Source organism: Harpia harpyja, chromosome 10 (genome assembly GCF_026419915.1).
Source record: "Harpia harpyja isolate bHarHar1 chromosome 10, bHarHar1 primary haplotype, whole genome shotgun sequence".
Classification (NCBI taxonomy): Eukaryota; Metazoa; Chordata; class Aves; order Accipitriformes; family Accipitridae; genus Harpia; species Harpia harpyja.
This window is the reverse complement of record NC_068949.1, coordinates 15266516-15282978: the sequence shown is the minus strand read 5'-3', so window position 1 is coordinate 15282978 and position 16463 is coordinate 15266516. Positions and strand designations below refer to the sequence as shown.

General features: G+C 36.7%; 1 protein-coding gene and 1 long non-coding RNA gene across 12 annotated transcripts in view; one reads left to right on the top strand and one right to left on the bottom strand.

Moving 5' to 3' along the window:
- LDB3 (LIM domain binding 3) overlaps window positions 1–16463 on the bottom strand; it is a 128886-nt gene that overhangs the window by 34017 nt on the left and 78406 nt on the right. For 10 of the 11 annotated variants that reach the window (XM_052798829.1, XM_052798831.1, XM_052798832.1 and 7 more), the window contains exons 8-9: window positions 15623–15659; window positions 851–886 (exon numbers count right to left, since the gene is read on the bottom strand). In XM_052798829.1, coding sequence (XP_052654789.1) covers window positions 851–886; window positions 15623–15659 — 73 coding nt within the window. Of the gene's footprint in view, window positions 1–850; window positions 887–10763; window positions 11717–15622; window positions 15660–16463 lie in introns of those variants that run through there. The other variant, XM_052798840.1, reaches the window with a different exon arrangement.
- Window positions 637–15965, top strand: LOC128146907 (uncharacterized). The gene is made up of 3 exons (XR_008236885.1): window positions 637–777; window positions 12160–12248; window positions 13371–15965. It is a non-coding gene; the product is annotated as an uncharacterized LOC128146907 (long non-coding RNA).

The following is a 16463-nucleotide window of genomic DNA, read 5'->3' as shown; positions in this document are numbered from 1 at the left end:
CCTCTTTTTGTATCCCCAAATTCCTTATACCATAGGAGATCATCATGATATTGCAGATGAAGTCATGACAAATCTTGACAGCTTATTAGTTTATTACTGCTTAAGACCAGGAAAGGCTTTAAGAATTAAAAAGGTACCTCGTGTTAAATCTGGAAACCATATTGCTAGGAATATAAAAATGGGACACAGAGCAGAGCTGTGATGATAATGGAGGTGGAGAAAAGCTATGGTATGACAAACCATGCAAGATTAAGGCAACGTAGTATGACACTAACACCAGTCATACATCAGAAATTGTTCCTGGGAAAATAAAATAAAATAATAATAATAAAAAATGTCTGTAACTGCAAAATGTGTTGAGATTCTTTGGGAGAAAACAACTTTTGAATGAAAGAATTTACTTACAGAGATACTGTTTTGAACCTCATAAACCATCAAGGATTAATAAAGATATGCAAGAATCTGATATATAAATGTTCTTAAAACCAAAAAGATAATCTTATTTGGATTTTAAAAACATCTTGAACAATCTAGACAAAGTTTAAAGTGGAAATTGTTCTTAAAACTCCATCACAAACTGACAATACTCCATTTCAAGAACATTTGATATAAACCTGAAAAATAAGAAGCTTTTAAGTTCCGAGAAATGTGATCCCTATCTGCCCCATCTCACAGAGCTTTTTGAAGTCTACATTAGAAAGAAATGCCTAACAAACCCACTTAGTTGAAACCTCTACATTCATCATCTGCTCAGTGTACAATTTTTGTGTTTTTGAGGTAAGAACAATATAGGGGAAGCAGAGGTAAACTCTGAATAGGAGGTAAGCCAAACACACACAGCAAACATTACCTGTTTTCTGATGCTGCAGAAACATTTTCCTTGTCTCTGTGAAAGGAGGGGATGATACAGTATGAATAAAGTAAATGCAATTGCCAGTGGTTGCAAAAAAAAAAAAAAAACAAACGGGGAGAAAGTGGATGGGTTGAGAAGAAATGTTTGGTTGCAAAAAGCATCCTAGAGTGGTTGCTCATAAATATAGTTGTGAGAAACCTCTTCAGATCTCCAAGTGAAACCCACCAAATATGCAAGTTTACTGTATGCTTCTTCTCAGTTGCAAACAACTTTGTTTCAATATTAAAGTAAAATGAAGGAAAATTAAGTTACAAATTAGACATTGTATGCATGTATATAATTTCCAGCATAGTTTTGAGTTTAAGTTCCCTCTTAAAAGAAAATGTCAAGAATATTCCAGCGGAACATATTCTGATGCCACCTCCAAGCAGTAAAAATAATCAGTCTTGGGCAGTCCTCAAGGATCCAATATTTTGAAGTGATAAGCAGTTAAATGGTTAACAAAAGACTCATACAAGATGGATTATGTATGTCTGGCATCACTTAAAAATTCTCTGTCCTATCCAAGTAAGTACTAATTTTCGCAATCTAAGTTGGACTAGAAACATGTAAAATCATTCCTTTGTTGAGGTAAGGAGTAAGTCAGCCTCAATTTCAGTGTAGAGAATTAGGCTGTTATTCTGTAAACACACATACACACTTACAAAAATAACTGATCGGTTTAAGCGCAAGCAATTGTGTTTCTGTAAGAAGTTAAGACATAGGTATTTTCATTAAGAATAGAATCCTTTAGCCTTAGACTCCTAAGTTGAAATTCAGTTAAGTTAAGTAAGATAGTCTGAATATTTAGCAATTTAGTGGCTGGTTGTGTCCTTTCCTATTTAAGGAATTGTGCTGGAATTTCAACACGTTTAAAGTTGAAGTATGCCAGATGAGAACATTTTTCTTAACTGGTATCTGGGATTACAAAACACAAAGCAAATGTCCTCATTTACCCAACTGAACCTTCTTTCTGAAAAGTCCTTTGAAGAAAAGGAATACATGTATTAATTTATGTGGATTTGTTGGGATGCAGTCATTACCTTACATTATGTTTGGAAGGCTTTTCTTAATATTTTCCACATAATTAGTAGTATTTCATATATTTCTATCTGTGTTTTTGTATGCACACATATGTATATAAGTACAGTCACATACTCCTTCCTTAGTTTAGCTGCAATAAAGTTATAAAAACCAGTCCAGTTTACATCAGCAAAGGTTTGGGCATAGGTGTTCTCTACCAATTTTTAAAACCTCTAACTAAAATGTAACCCCTAAAATATATGAATTGAAGCCAGATTTTCAAACCCAGAAGTAGATCTGAAATGATCCTCAGGTGTGGCTGGCTGACTAAGAATGTGTTTATGGTCAGAATGGAAGAACCTGTCCTGAAAGTAAATACCCCAATAAGATCAATTGGTTCACCACTCTAAAGCAATGAGAAACCAAACACTATCATTATGGTAACCAAGCCATGAGTTCACTGGAACATCAGGTATAGGAAAGCCAGGATGAAACAAGGTAGAGGAGGATGGATTAGAAACTGTGCGGGGGGGTGGGGTGTTTGAAGTGTTAGTATACCAAGAGGCATAATCATGCGAGAATGTTAAAAAACACAGTCACAGCCTGACAAGAATAAAGCATTGTTTATTTCCAGTGTTACCAAATATTCTATGAGAAATTACAGTCAAGACCAAAAGGCAGGCAGGTGGGGTCGGGCAGAAGCAGCATTAGGCCTCTGTTGTTACTAGTAATCTGATCCAAACTCTTCTGCTCCACTAGCTGTGGCTATACTGAAGAACGCAGAAAAATGTCACTTGACTTTGAGGTCAGGATTTCACGAAAGCTTTTTCCATGAGTGTACAAGTATAGGCTAATGTTGAGTGACGATGGCAGGGGAGTTGTGAAGGTTAAAAAGAGAGAGAGAAGTATAGTAAACATACTTCCACAGAATAAAGCAAAGAAAAAGGCAGAGAGTAAAGGGAAAGATGAGCTCAAAGGCACACAATACTTCTTCGTGGTTTTGCTTCCAGGTACTATTTCTCTTCCCAGTGAACAGGAGTCATTCCCATTCGGCTAACAGTGAGGAAAGGCTCAAGATCAGATGTGTCTCTTATGGGCAATACTCGCATTTTGAGGAACAGACTATTGGATTTCCAGCCTTTACAATCAAACATTTTTTGCTAACTAAATGCAGAATTATTTTTACTTTTGAGTCAAATACATCCCTGGGGCAGGCTCAGTGAAGTTGATACCTTCACAACATGAAAGAATTTGGCTCAGAATATTATGAGCAGTTTGTATCTCTGTGGCTACACTGGCTGCTCAGACAACTGACAGTAGTGGATAGTAGTCTTCAGCTATCTGGGAGAGATTTAATATTAATGGGGTTTTTGTCTGCAGCCCTTTTAGTCTCCAGCTGGAATGGCTTTTGATAGAAAGGCCTTAGTCAATGACTGTTCTGAGACAACAGTGCAACTCCCACAGATTTTATTAAATATTGGACATATATCTCAAAGAAGATTTATTTATGCAGTATACCATCTTCCCAATTACACATTATATTATACAATAGAAATTATGAAATGTTTCCTTCTCATAAAAATACGCTACATGATAGGGTCATAAAGACAGAGTGAATGAAATGGTAGAGTCTTTCCCTCCCACACACTAGCAAGAATTATAATGGTTTGAGTAACGAAACTTAAAACTCAATTGCAAGCCAAGTTTGTGTGTGCTATTGGATCCTAAAAAGAGCCTGAAGAAACTTCAGAGTTTCCAATAAATGAGTCTGAACTGTATGTACTGGACATTGGAATACTTTCCTGTTCTATTTTATTTTTGGAAACCAAATGTAAAATATTCCCAAACAAACATGTACATGTAACAGGTGACCTGAGATGTGGAGCCTGTGCACCTTCCATCTACCTTCTCCTTGGAGAATAACAGATCTAGATTCTCTCTCTTGAATAGCTCCTCTCTGTTCCATTAAAGTGTTGTAGAGACAGAATCATTTAACTGTAATGAAGATCTGATGACATAAGGAACATTAGGCATCCCAAGAGACCACATGGTCCTTCAACTCTTCCCTGTCTGAAGCAATAAGTGAATACTATAATTGATTTTTTTTCCTCCATATTCTTATGGAGCAAGACTATTTTTCTCATTTTACAGATGAGGAACTAAAACTTAACAGAATTGCTCACGGTCAAAAAGAAAGTCCACAGCAGGGCAAAGAACTAAAATAAGCTCTCCTGAATCCCGAGTATTTAAAATATCAGCTCACACTCTTTAATAAGAGATTATGGATTTTTTAATAAATATTACTATTCAGTTTATCAGTATTTTCGTGTATTTATCATCCAATAGTCTTCTATAGAACCTGACAGATATATACTGGCCTTTTATCAAAGATTAAATAGTTATTAAGACTTACAGATTACAATTAAAAATTCTGTTTCTCAGTAGTATATTGTGGATTTGCAGGACTTGTTCTTATTAGACATATAATAGCTTTCATCCTAACATGTACTTATATTTACATAAACGTATTTGCCTACAAATAAATTTTCCTTTTAAGAAGTCACAAAATAATTTTAAAAACCCAAAACTTATAGGGTGTCTGGGACTAAAGTTGTGTGAAAGCTATTTCATAATTGCCTTCCAAACATTTTTGTCTCAAAGGCATGAGATGCTGACACTCTTGGAAACTGGACATTGAGCTAGATTAACTGCTGTTCTGTTCCAATGAGGCTATTCCTACCTTTCTGTGTTTGCAGCTGAGAATTTTTCCATGGTCAGATAAATACAAAATTATTGAGATTGTTTGTCTTTTTTTTCCCCAAGCTATATTTTTGTTATTTTAACAAAGACACCATAAGACACACAAAGAAATCATAGGCAGTTAACTGGAGAGGACAGAAGACAACTATCATGCTGGTTTAGTTAAAACTTTAGCTGAGGATCAGAAAACGGGTAGAAGAGCTAGTCTCTCTTTTTCAGCCACTGTAGTTAAGAATGTGAGCAGCCCACGCCAAAACAATTGCAATATATCCTACTAGTATGTCTGCTTTCCAAAACACGGAGATACATTTCTCCCAGAAGGCATCCTGGTTTGTGCAGACAGTGCCACAGAATAGGAAAAGAAGAAAAAACCACCAGCAACTCATTCTCAGCAAGTAGTATGGAACTAAAAGCTGCTCACTAAACCCAAAGCAAATACCTTCCGTGGATGCATTTTAGTGGCATCTACTGGTATGCTGTTATATTTAACAGTCAAATAATAAATGCAGCTGGAAAGACAGCAGCATCGGTGTTGGTGAAAGTTAAGATAACTCTTTTCCAAGACTGACATAGTGGTATTGGGCATGCAAGTATATGTACTCCAATTTATCTTATTGGTAAACACATCACTTTAATAAGAACAAAGACTGCAAAATTCTAAGTATGTGGAGCAATTTGAGCTGGGCTATATTTCAGATAATTATTCCCTATCTTGGCCTTAAGTGTGCAGTTGGATTTACCTGAATGGTTCCCTCTAGCTTTTTGTAGTCCCCCTGGTAAAGCGCAGGTATCTGCCACCAGGCACCTGAACACAGGATCCAGTTTTTCAGTTTGTATTTGCGACTATTATAGACAAAACCAATGCACAACAAGCTTAGGTATTGTACACCAGCAAATTATTCCCCCTTCACTGAAGCATTCTTTCTCATCATGACTTCACTTTTCTCCAGGGAAGCTGAGAGAAGAACAAGAACCCATAGATCTCAATTTCAGCTGGTAGTTTTTTAGAGCTACTTTTTAATTTGTGCACACTGATGATATGAAAATTCATACTTTCTCTACACAGTATTATCCTAAGTTTGAAGCTGCATCTGAAATAGACTAATGTGTCTTTTCTATTCAGTTCCCAAACCAAATAAGTGGTATGAATTAGAGCAGTTATCATTCTTTCAGAATGTGGATTACGTTTTATTTCATAAATTCTCTTAAGGATTTTCTTACCTTTCCTCTCTCTCTTTTGTAATCATATAACATTCTGGGTCAACTAGAAAAGTGCTTACGTGGAAATGAGCTATTAGGAAGTTATTAGTATTTAGGGTAATTTTGCTGACATTAATGCAATTTAGAAGCAGAATAAAAGGAAGCAGTGCCACTGCTATGCTATCGGCCAGTTCTCCAGCTCACCCTAAACAAAGCTCTGTGAGCCAGTCTGATGATCCACAGACCACAACTGAGTACCTCCGGGTTACACATGCTTGTGGGAAAGACTGCTACATGCAAGAACTGCTTTTTCCTTGTTGGACTGAAGGCAATGCAAGGGAGTACTCAGAGAGAAAGGTAGCATTGTGCACTGGTATCATGGTTAGCCATCTACATCAGCGGAAGGATGCATATGAGAATCTCAAACGTTGCACAGTAGGAATGAAAGTGATGTTAATTTCTGCCCATGCAAAAGTTAACTGCTGGACAGGAACATGCAGAAGATTGAGATGGTAAAGACAAGATGTTAAATATAGGTCAGTACACACACATCCCCCCAAAACTGAATCTTGAGGTTTAACAAGCTCTGTTAGCTTATGCGTTACTTTCTCTATGAACTATTTTGAGAAAAGCTTCATGGTGTTTGCTAATTTCTTTTGGAGGCCTCACTTTTCCAATTTTAAGTGACTACATTCAAGCAGTTACACTATACCTTATGGTCACCATCTTTATCAATTGGTTCTACAGAGAACTGGCTTGAAAACAAGGAATTTATGATCTCTCTCGATTCATTTTTCCCACAGAACTTTCAGGAGTATTTGGGGGAAGAAAGACATTATATTTGATCAATTTTCCCTTCTAGTTTCACTCAGAATTCCATAGAGACAATTGAGTTATTTCACTATTCCTCTGTTTTTGTCACTCTTTAGGTGCTAAAATGTAAGTGGGGATCAGAATATATTAAACTGATGTGCTTATTATTCTTTATTACAGTTATGTTCCTTAAATGAGAAAGGTACCTATAGAAGTCTTTATTTCATGGGCTGTCGTGGAAAAATAAGGTATATCTTTCAAAAGGATTTTGGTAATCTGATTAGCACACAGATAGGAAGTTTTTGGCAATTGGGCAGGTCAGCAATGCTAATCATCGGAAATTCTGGCAAATGAAGGAAGGGGATTAAGGTGCCTTAGCTTGTCTTGGAGGTGTCAGATGGCTTTGATAAGCAGCAGTAGAACAAAGAATGTTATTGTGCTTGAGAGCAAATTTTAGTTGATTCATTTACGTGTATATTGCAGAAAGCTGTTGATTAAAGGCTAACTGATTAAAGTCATTATCTGGCACTACCATGTACCATACCAAAATTCTAGCTTTTTAACTTTGCAAACTAAATTTTTTGCAAGTATCCATGTATTTTTTGATACATGTAATAGTCCCAGTCACTGAAACTCATGGTAGACACTGCTAAAGAAGCCACAAAATCAACTTAGTCCCTGTGGGAACCTGAGTGCACAAATGAAAAATTGGTGTCACCTCTTCTGCCTCTGAAGAATGCTTCAGACAGCTCTGTGATACGCAAGAGTTGGACTTTTCAAAAGTGATAAAGTAGTCCGTAAAATAGTTGCTACTGAAGATATACTCCACACAGCTGTGCATAATGAGAACGAAACGGCAATGAGGTGAAAGCAACCTCTATATTTGTTACATAGCAAAAACTTACTCTCCTTCCCATGCAGGCAGGCGTGAAAAGAGGGAGCCAAGGGAAGGAGCCACAGAACCTTTTTCCTTTTGTAATTTTTTCATGCGTGAAAGGAAGAGAGGTCAAGTTCTCATGCCTGCTTTCCTAAAGTCACACACTAGCCATGTCCCATCAGCACACACTGCATGCAGTCAGTATTCCTGCTGCAAACTAAGCACCATAAGAGGTGAGGAGGAGACCATTTGAGTAGAAGGCAAGGCAGCAGTATTCAGGAAACAGGTTAGTTTAGATCAAACGGTCTTATACCACAGCAGAAAATGAGCATTTCCCTGTGTCATAACCAGACAAGCAGATTTACCTGGAAGGCCTTTTGGTTTTGATTTCCTACTGGCATCAGCTTTGCTGTGTCTTCATTAAATGCTTATAACACTATGCTTTACTGGCAATATTGGGAAGGGCAAGGGGTTAATACCACTATCCACATCCTGCGTTTTACTTGATTTTTGGCACAGAGGCTATTTAGAAGACAGTATTGTCACCAACCATTGTCCTCTGCTCAGCAGAACAGTCATGGTTCAAAATATATTCATCGCGGAACAGATACACCTGCCTATCATCAGTGCTATTTTAAAGCGTTACATGACTCATCGAGTCTTCAGTCAGGAACCTATTTTAAGCCTCATTGTCGTTAACTGAGGCTAATTTTCCTAGGCAAAACAGCAGACTTCTGCAAGTGGTCAAGAAACACTGCAAGAAGGGATTGGTCAACCAGAAGCAACAGTGAGATAAGCCTGGACATATCAAGAATAGGGCATAACCAGGCCAGACTTGACCTTTCACTAGAACAAAGCTAGTGGTTTCTTAATGCTGTTAATGATTTCTTATCAGGCCTAAGTCTGTTACAGTCTCTAGCAATGAGATGTAGTAGAATGATAAATCCAGCCCAATTTCTCCACCTTTCAGAAAGTCTGCCTCCTACTCAGGAGGGAAAAAACAAGGCCTCTTAATAGTTATATAAAGAAAGATCTGTAACATTCATTTTCTGGGCTTGAAGATCACCATGACAACATAAAGGCAGATTTTTTGAGGAGTAAGAATTAAGGAGTTACTAGTCTAAATATAAAGAAGAAACTGGATAGAAAAAATTGACTGACAGTTTAATTAACAAAGTCCATCACTTGGGAGATTTTTTTGAGATGGACTAGACTAAGCAGTAGAAATATGCTGTAGTAAACACTCTTGCCTTGGGGATTAATGACAGCACCTTCACAAAAGGTCTTTTATCATTGCAAAAGTTCCAAAAGTTACCAGCCACTGAAGATTTTTTTTCTATTACTTTTTTCTGTAATTACATAAAGAACTGAAATTCTACAAGCTTGGAAAGTGTTTAGATTCTATTTTGTATCCTCCAGGAAACAGGATTACAACTATTTCTCTGATTACATGGTTTATATGCACTGAATTTTTATCATTAAATCCACTGAAGCAGAGCTAAGGGAAAGGGCCTGCTTAATTACATTGTATTAATTACATATCTGATCAAACTATGCTTTTCTGATTATTAAAAAATACCTTTAAAAATAACATTAAGTGTAAACATTGAGATACAGTCTAGACATTTTCTTTTCCATTATAGTACATGCACTAGGACTATTTGAAACAAATAGTATCTGTATTATGTTCATAAAACATTAAGGATACACAATTCCTGCTTAAGTGAAAACACTGTATTATTACTTATTCAGAAAACCATTTAACTTGGTTGAAAATTAGAACTGCAAGATTTTTTACTTACATTTACGTACATTTGATGTTTATGAAAAAAGTTAATTGCCTATTGATATTTTAAGTTCTATCAAAATTTCCCATATATAAATAAAATTCTATCACTCTGAACCAAAGTTTGATCTTAGCAACATTCAGGAAAAGTTAAAATGTTGCTCTTATTTCATGCAGTTATGCTGATTTTCCACAGGCACTAATAAGATGGTGTGATCAGAATCTGTTTGTGTTCCCATAAGGGAAATATAAATGAGTGTTGTATATTAAATGGCATGCCTACTGAATTGCTATGGTCCTTATCTAAGAAAAGTGAAATGCATTTTAAAAGGAACTAGTGCTCATGTACTCTTAAATAATACTCAAAAATTACTTTTTTTTTTTAAAGTATGATTGCTAGATTTTTTTTTTTCCCTTTAAACACTCCAGTATTTGGCTGATTCATGCAAAATCCTCCATGAACGTTAGCTTTTCCTTCCTTCCTTTCCTTCACAGAAAAACAATGGGAGTTTGCAAGAACTTTGTTCTTGTATGGACTGCTGATATAAATTTCGGATGTTTGGAAGCAGCAAGAAGTGTAAGAGTTTCAATCTAATCTCATGCACTCATCTCTTTGATCAGAATTACTGCTACCAGATAAAGGTACCTAATTTGCAGTTTATGGATGTTAATGAAAAAAAAAAAAAATTATTGAGGGCTGTAGGCAGGGCTGCCAACAAAGTCAACCTTCCATTGCAGAGACCGGTGTTTTACCACCAGAAACTTTTGCTTCAATCAATGCTAAGGAATCCTAATGCAGATTGTTGAAGGCTAACATCAACTGTTTCTATGGAAACCACAATCAGTTTAATTTAGTTGCATTTTTTTGTTTCATTTAATGATCAGAGCATAAACTAGAAAGGGAAGTGACATTGCTCTTGATGTACTTCAAACTGAAAATAGAAATATTTGGGGGGCTTTGGTATAGGTTTGCCATATCTTGACTGACACAGCTTAAAAGCAAAGCATTGTTGTAATGTTGAAACAAAAAGATCCCATTCTAAGCACCAGCAATGTCTCAAGTGCCTTTGCCACGGGCACAAATTAATAATTATTGCCAGAGAACACACATTAATCAAATGGAAACACTAAATGATATTAGTAATAGGTTGTCATCTAACATCTATTAATTAGGCTTTGTTTTCATTCACACATAATACAATATTTGTTCATTTCTGTTGTTGCTCTTTCAACTGCTTTGTCAGGTTTATTCCAATTCAGATAACTTAAAGGTCAGTAAGAATTATAGGTAATAGAGGAAAGCTTTTTGACCAAATTTCCTATTGTGGAAAGAAAAGTTCTTCTTTCAATAGTCAGTTGAAGCAGTTATTGTTTTAAAACAGAATAAAGTACTGTGTAAAACAGGCACATAATTATTTTAGTTTTAAAACCTTTTATTTCAGATAAAGCATGCTGCTATATACAGAAAAAATGTGGGTCAAAGCAAGAGCAATACAGAATGGGCAACATATTCCTTAAAACTTACAAGATGCTTTTAAAAACTTCAGTGCACCAGTAGTACTAGATATTCTTCTCACTCCTAAATCACCTCTAGCAAAAGTAATTTTCTCACAGATCCTGAGCAACCACAGCTATCTCTAGCTTTCATATAATGACAAATTCAGGTTTCCAACAGAAAACTTACAGCAACGGTTTCAGCAAATGACTTCTACCAGTATAATATATTGAAGAAATATAACTTCACATTGCTAATATCTTATTTCAAACGGCATCATTCAGCTATGCAAAGTAAGTATGTTGTACATTTAGCAAAGTCTAGGCCAGGCTCAGTCAGTTTTCCTTTTCATCTTTCTTTCTGCTACTTAATTATCTTTACAGCAGTAAAACTCAGTAAGTCTCATTCCTCTTCCCCCTAAAGAAATACTGTCCATAACTTCCCTCTAATTTTCTTCTAGAATTAAAGTCAAGAGAGTACAATAGTGATGCTTTCCTGTATACTGAAGTTATATTTGATATAGTAAAGGACAAAAGCTAATCTACTTTATAATGAAGAACATGAACTGGGTGTATCATTAGCTTTACTTTTGGTGACAGTGAATGGATAACAGGCTAACAACAGATATCTACAGAAGACAGGCACTCAGAGAAAGGCCCTAGCAGTAAGTGTTTTCTCTGTGTGTGTGACACTCTTAGGCCCTAACTCAGGACAGCAGTTAATTTTTTACTGTAATTCTCTGTCTCGTGTATTTGCCTGCTAAATGTGGGCTTTTAACTTTTAACATTAAGGATTTGCGCTGAGAGGCCGTGATGCCAGTTGCGCAATTTGGCAAAGCGTGGGCTGTTACGTTCCGTTTCAAACCTTTCCCTGTGGCGTGAAGAAAGAGAGAGAGAGAAAGACAGAGACAGAGAGAGACATACACACAGAGAGAAGAAAGAAAGGAGGGAGAAAGAAAGGGGTTAGGGATCATGGCTACCACTCCCCTGCCTTATAACTAGGGCAACAGCAATTTATTTGGATTTTTTCCTCAGCTTTTGAATCAGCACAAAGAAGGCTGGGTGATCCTTTTTGGAACATGTATGAAGGGTTTTTGCAGTTGTTCATTTCTGAGAAATAACTTGATATAACTTCATATTCTTTGACTTGTGCTTGGTATTACAGGGCTGCTTTTGCTAGAAATGCAGTGTAATCCCCTTGTTTCCCTGCCAGTAGATTCTCTCAGCTTTTCCCTCCCTCCCCCCCAACTGAGCAAAGTTAATTCCATACAACAGCAAAATTAATGCAAATATTTTCCATTCTGTAATACCTAGGTCAGCCTATATATATCCTGCTGTACTTCCTGTAAGGACCATCAGCCATAGGTTTCAGCAGTACTTTTCTATAGCTTTTCTCAGCATAGGTGAGTATAAGTCTTGACATTTGCATAAATATTTCTGGTCATTTGTGTCAAAAAGCAGAATATCATGGGATCTTCAAAGCACAGTTCTGTGAAGTATTGGCCACCTCCTGTGAACACCCCTAGCTACCTTTGACTGCAGACTGGGGCGCTCAAGCAAGTTGTAAGCATCTGTCAGGATTTAATCTTTTCTACATGTTCTATAGTTTAAATTCAGGTTTTGTAAATAAAAAAGGGAAGGAGGAGGGTGTGGATGAGAGCACAGTCAAGGAGAAGTAAATCAAACAGAATGGAAAATGAAATGTTCTTGTTATTTGCAAAATGTATTTGATTCACTGCAAACAAGGTAATTTTCCCCTCATTATTTACACCCAAAATGCAAGACAATTGTGTTAATGTAGCAGAACTTGAGAGTGAAACCAGACAAACAGAAATGAACAGACTGGGCTGGTTTTACTCCTCATGCTGAAGAAGGCATGAAACAATAAACAGAGTAAATGCCAACAAATTCACTGATACTTCTTAGTCTTCTGTTCCTAGTAACAGTGTCATGCAAGTAACACTCCTAAAGGAGTCTTGATGTATGACTTCTCAAACTATTTTTTATGCTTTTAAGTAATTAAGAGACGTAAAGTATTCCTAGCTGAAATGGTGAAACTTCATGATGGCATTTTTTCAAGTTACATGGGAGCACACTAGCTACAGTGGGTCTTACCTGAAATTTAAGAATTCCCTTACTGCTTTAAAGATATACCCCTCCCTTCAAGGAAAAGGTATTCACAAACATCTGTTTGGCTTGAAATGAATACCATCTTTCCGGAAAATATTCCGTAACAATCAGCACAATAGCAATGGAAAGTTTTCACAGCAAGTTATAATCTTATGTGTGCCTTCAAAATAGCAGTAGCATGAGCAAAGGACAGTCATGCAATTAGCTCATTAATATTAACTGAAAGGATTATTCTGCCACCTGAAAATTCCCAAGCTTTATGGGTTCTGTTCAGAGCATGTCAAGAAGTTAGAAGCAGAAATCTAGAAGTGACTATTTTTGTGTAAAACAGTTCTGCCAAAAATAAGCTACATGGTTTTTTGTTTGTTTGTTTTTCCAATTTTTTTCCCCCCAAGTGTTTGGAAGAAACCTGATCACCATTTCACACAGTTCTTGCTGACTACACTGAAGAGCCAACACAAAGAGACAAGAGAAAGCACCAGAGAGATATCGCTCACAGCATGCCCCAAGACCAGAATTCCCCACACAGTGAAATCTCTGGCAGTTTAAATTTTGGAACATGAAGGATTCTTCCAGAATGCCAGCACAGCATGGGATTAATGCAATGCTGAATCTGGCAAGACTTAGGTTCCACAGTTCCATGGAAACCTTTTGCTTTCGGGAGCCCAGGAAGCATTCCAGGTGATCCTAAACTGCAGGCATGGAGAAAAGTGTGGTTGTACAGGCTGCCTGGAGTAGATACTGAAGAGGAGTTTCTACTCCGTTATGGTGCTGGAAGATTAGAGTTAAAGCATGGATTCTGTGTATCTGACACAGGTCCTTCCATCCTTTACAAAATCAAGAGTGGCAGGGGCCTTGCCAAAAGGTTAAACAGAAGGGGTCCAATAGGCCTCAAAGCATAGTATATGATGCATGCACGCATAACCAGGGCTGTTGCTACAAAATCTGCAGTGGAGTATGTGCAACATTTGAGGTAGGTACCAAGCCACCACGATGGGGCAAGCACTATCAGTTAGGTAGAAGGGAGACCCCATTTCATTCCTTGCACCAGAGCTCATGCCAATTGCACTGTACCCACAGAACCACCTAGCATATGTTCCCTCCTGCCTCTACTACCAATGAATGCCCTTAAACCACTTCAGGTAATATAGCTGTGCCTAAATATACTCATAACCATAACTGTCCTTGTGAAAAAGAAAAAAAGGGTAACACAATGAAACCTCGACGTGGCAGAAAATGTGCAAAGCACAGTGGATGTAGTCATGTACTTTAAGTTACACTGAATAGAATGTGCAATTTACACATGTTGCTGTGTTAGTAGATAATTATTTTCAACATATCTGATACCATGTTAAGTTTCCAATATCTAGTATTTTCCAAAGCCACAGACTACAGCTAGAAAGATTATTTAAAACAACATATTACTCTCAGATGTGTACAGGGGACTGTTAAGTTCAGCACAACACTTTAAATCCCATCATAATAAGGATTTGGATGTGTGCTATTACATCAAAACAGATAATGCACAATACATTTAATAAGAATTAGGCTTGCACATTTGAGGGAAGAAATAAATCCCTGAGGGACGTAATGTCAAGCCTGATATTCAGGCACCTAGCCATGAACTTTGGTGAACTGCAATGGAAGGTTTATAGCAAACATAAACCAAAAGCATACTTGTATTTTCACAAGGAAGATGACAGACATCTTTCTCACTGATTCAACATTCGTAACTTGCACTGCGATCAAAAGCTCAGAACCTTTATAGAAGCCACATGGCAATGAAAAAAAAAAAAAAGAAAAAAAGAAAAAATGAAAAAGAAGAGAAAGTGGATTGAGTATCAAACACATCACAAACCCAGCCAGAGGCTTAGAGTAGCTAACGTGATACAGAGATTTGAAGTATGCAAACAGAAAATCAGGCTTGCATGCAGGATACTCCGATTCAACTGCAGTTTTTAAGCTCAACATAAGAATCTCTAATAAATCTATTTCCTGTAGGACAACATAAGATGATGATAAATCTTTAATTCCTTATTATATCTCTGAACATATCCACTTTTTCAGTGGTTTTGGTAGATCATACGAAACAAATATGTTTATCCACTAGCAAAAGCAGTCCTGTGCTTCCATATTCTACAAATTTGGGTTGTATTTATTCCAAAGAAAACATAAGCAAATAATTATGGATATGGATGGAAACAACTCCTTTACTTTATCATTTCAGGAGAATCAAAATGTCAATCACAGGGTCATCCAAATAAATTGCTCACAAATTTCAGTAATATCACAACATTATGTATTTTCATCCAGTTACACAATCAAATAGTTACACAGGGCTTGGTCTTAGGAACTCACTGCATTCACATACCCAGTAAAGTACACAGAAGTTGCATGTGCAGAAAGCTTTCAGATTTGAACACACACTTTAGAATTTTGCACTGTCTTTCCTGAAAACATGCTAATTTGTTATCCTTTTCATTCAAATGCCTCTCACTAATAGCATTTTAATTTTAGTGATTAAGTAAATTTATTAGAATATTTTAAGACAAAAAGATGATAATGTATGTTCACTTTAATGCTGTTTTAAAACATTATTTGATTATCAGTAAGGAGAAAGCCATATTTTTCACAGGGAGTTACCTACCTTGACCTCCTCAGGGCTTCTTCATCTGGATCTTGCACTGCAGGCAAAAAAATGTTTCAGTTAAAAAAGAAAGAAAGGAAGGAAGGAAAGAATTGGCTTTAGGATGAAATTATAAGTTCTTCAGAAACATATCAAAAGCCTATCTAAAGGTGCATTCATGCTGACTTTGCAGCAGTGGATTTTGTAAGAACAGCATGAAGAGGAACAGCTCCCTAGAACCAGGACAAAGGATGTTACTAGGAAAGTAGCTATTACAACTACTTTCTCATTCATTTATTAGCAGTGTTTCACAGCTGTAGGCAATGATTCTACAGAAAGGGCCTGCTGTTTTGTAGGAAAGCATGAGAGGAAATACTAAGTATTTCCCCCTGACGTGGGAAAGGTCCCTGAACTTCCTTCTCTCTAGATCAGAAACAAGCTCTGAGGTTAGTACCAGGTGGTCAGAAAAAAACATTTCCATAGGCAACAAGCAACAAAGTTCAAGCTCCCATGACATTCATAGCAGACCTAGGTTTAGATAACAGGGCTGATAGAACCATAGGTTCAATACAAATGGTGGTCCATGCTTTTTTTGACCTCCGGAAGTCACTTCCATAAAAGACTGTTACAAGAGACATAAGTTTTTTATGTTTTCTTCTAATGAATGGATAGCTTTGTACGTCTAGACTGCTGGAAAATGAAAGATTACACTGCAGAGATTTGATTTTATTTGTAAGAAGAACTATGGGGTCCCAAATGCTCTTTTACTGTATCGTCTGTTATACTTTTATGGTGAGACCCCTGGCAGATCAAAGAATTTTCTCCAAAAAGCATAAGGTGAGACTGAACACTTTCATTTCCT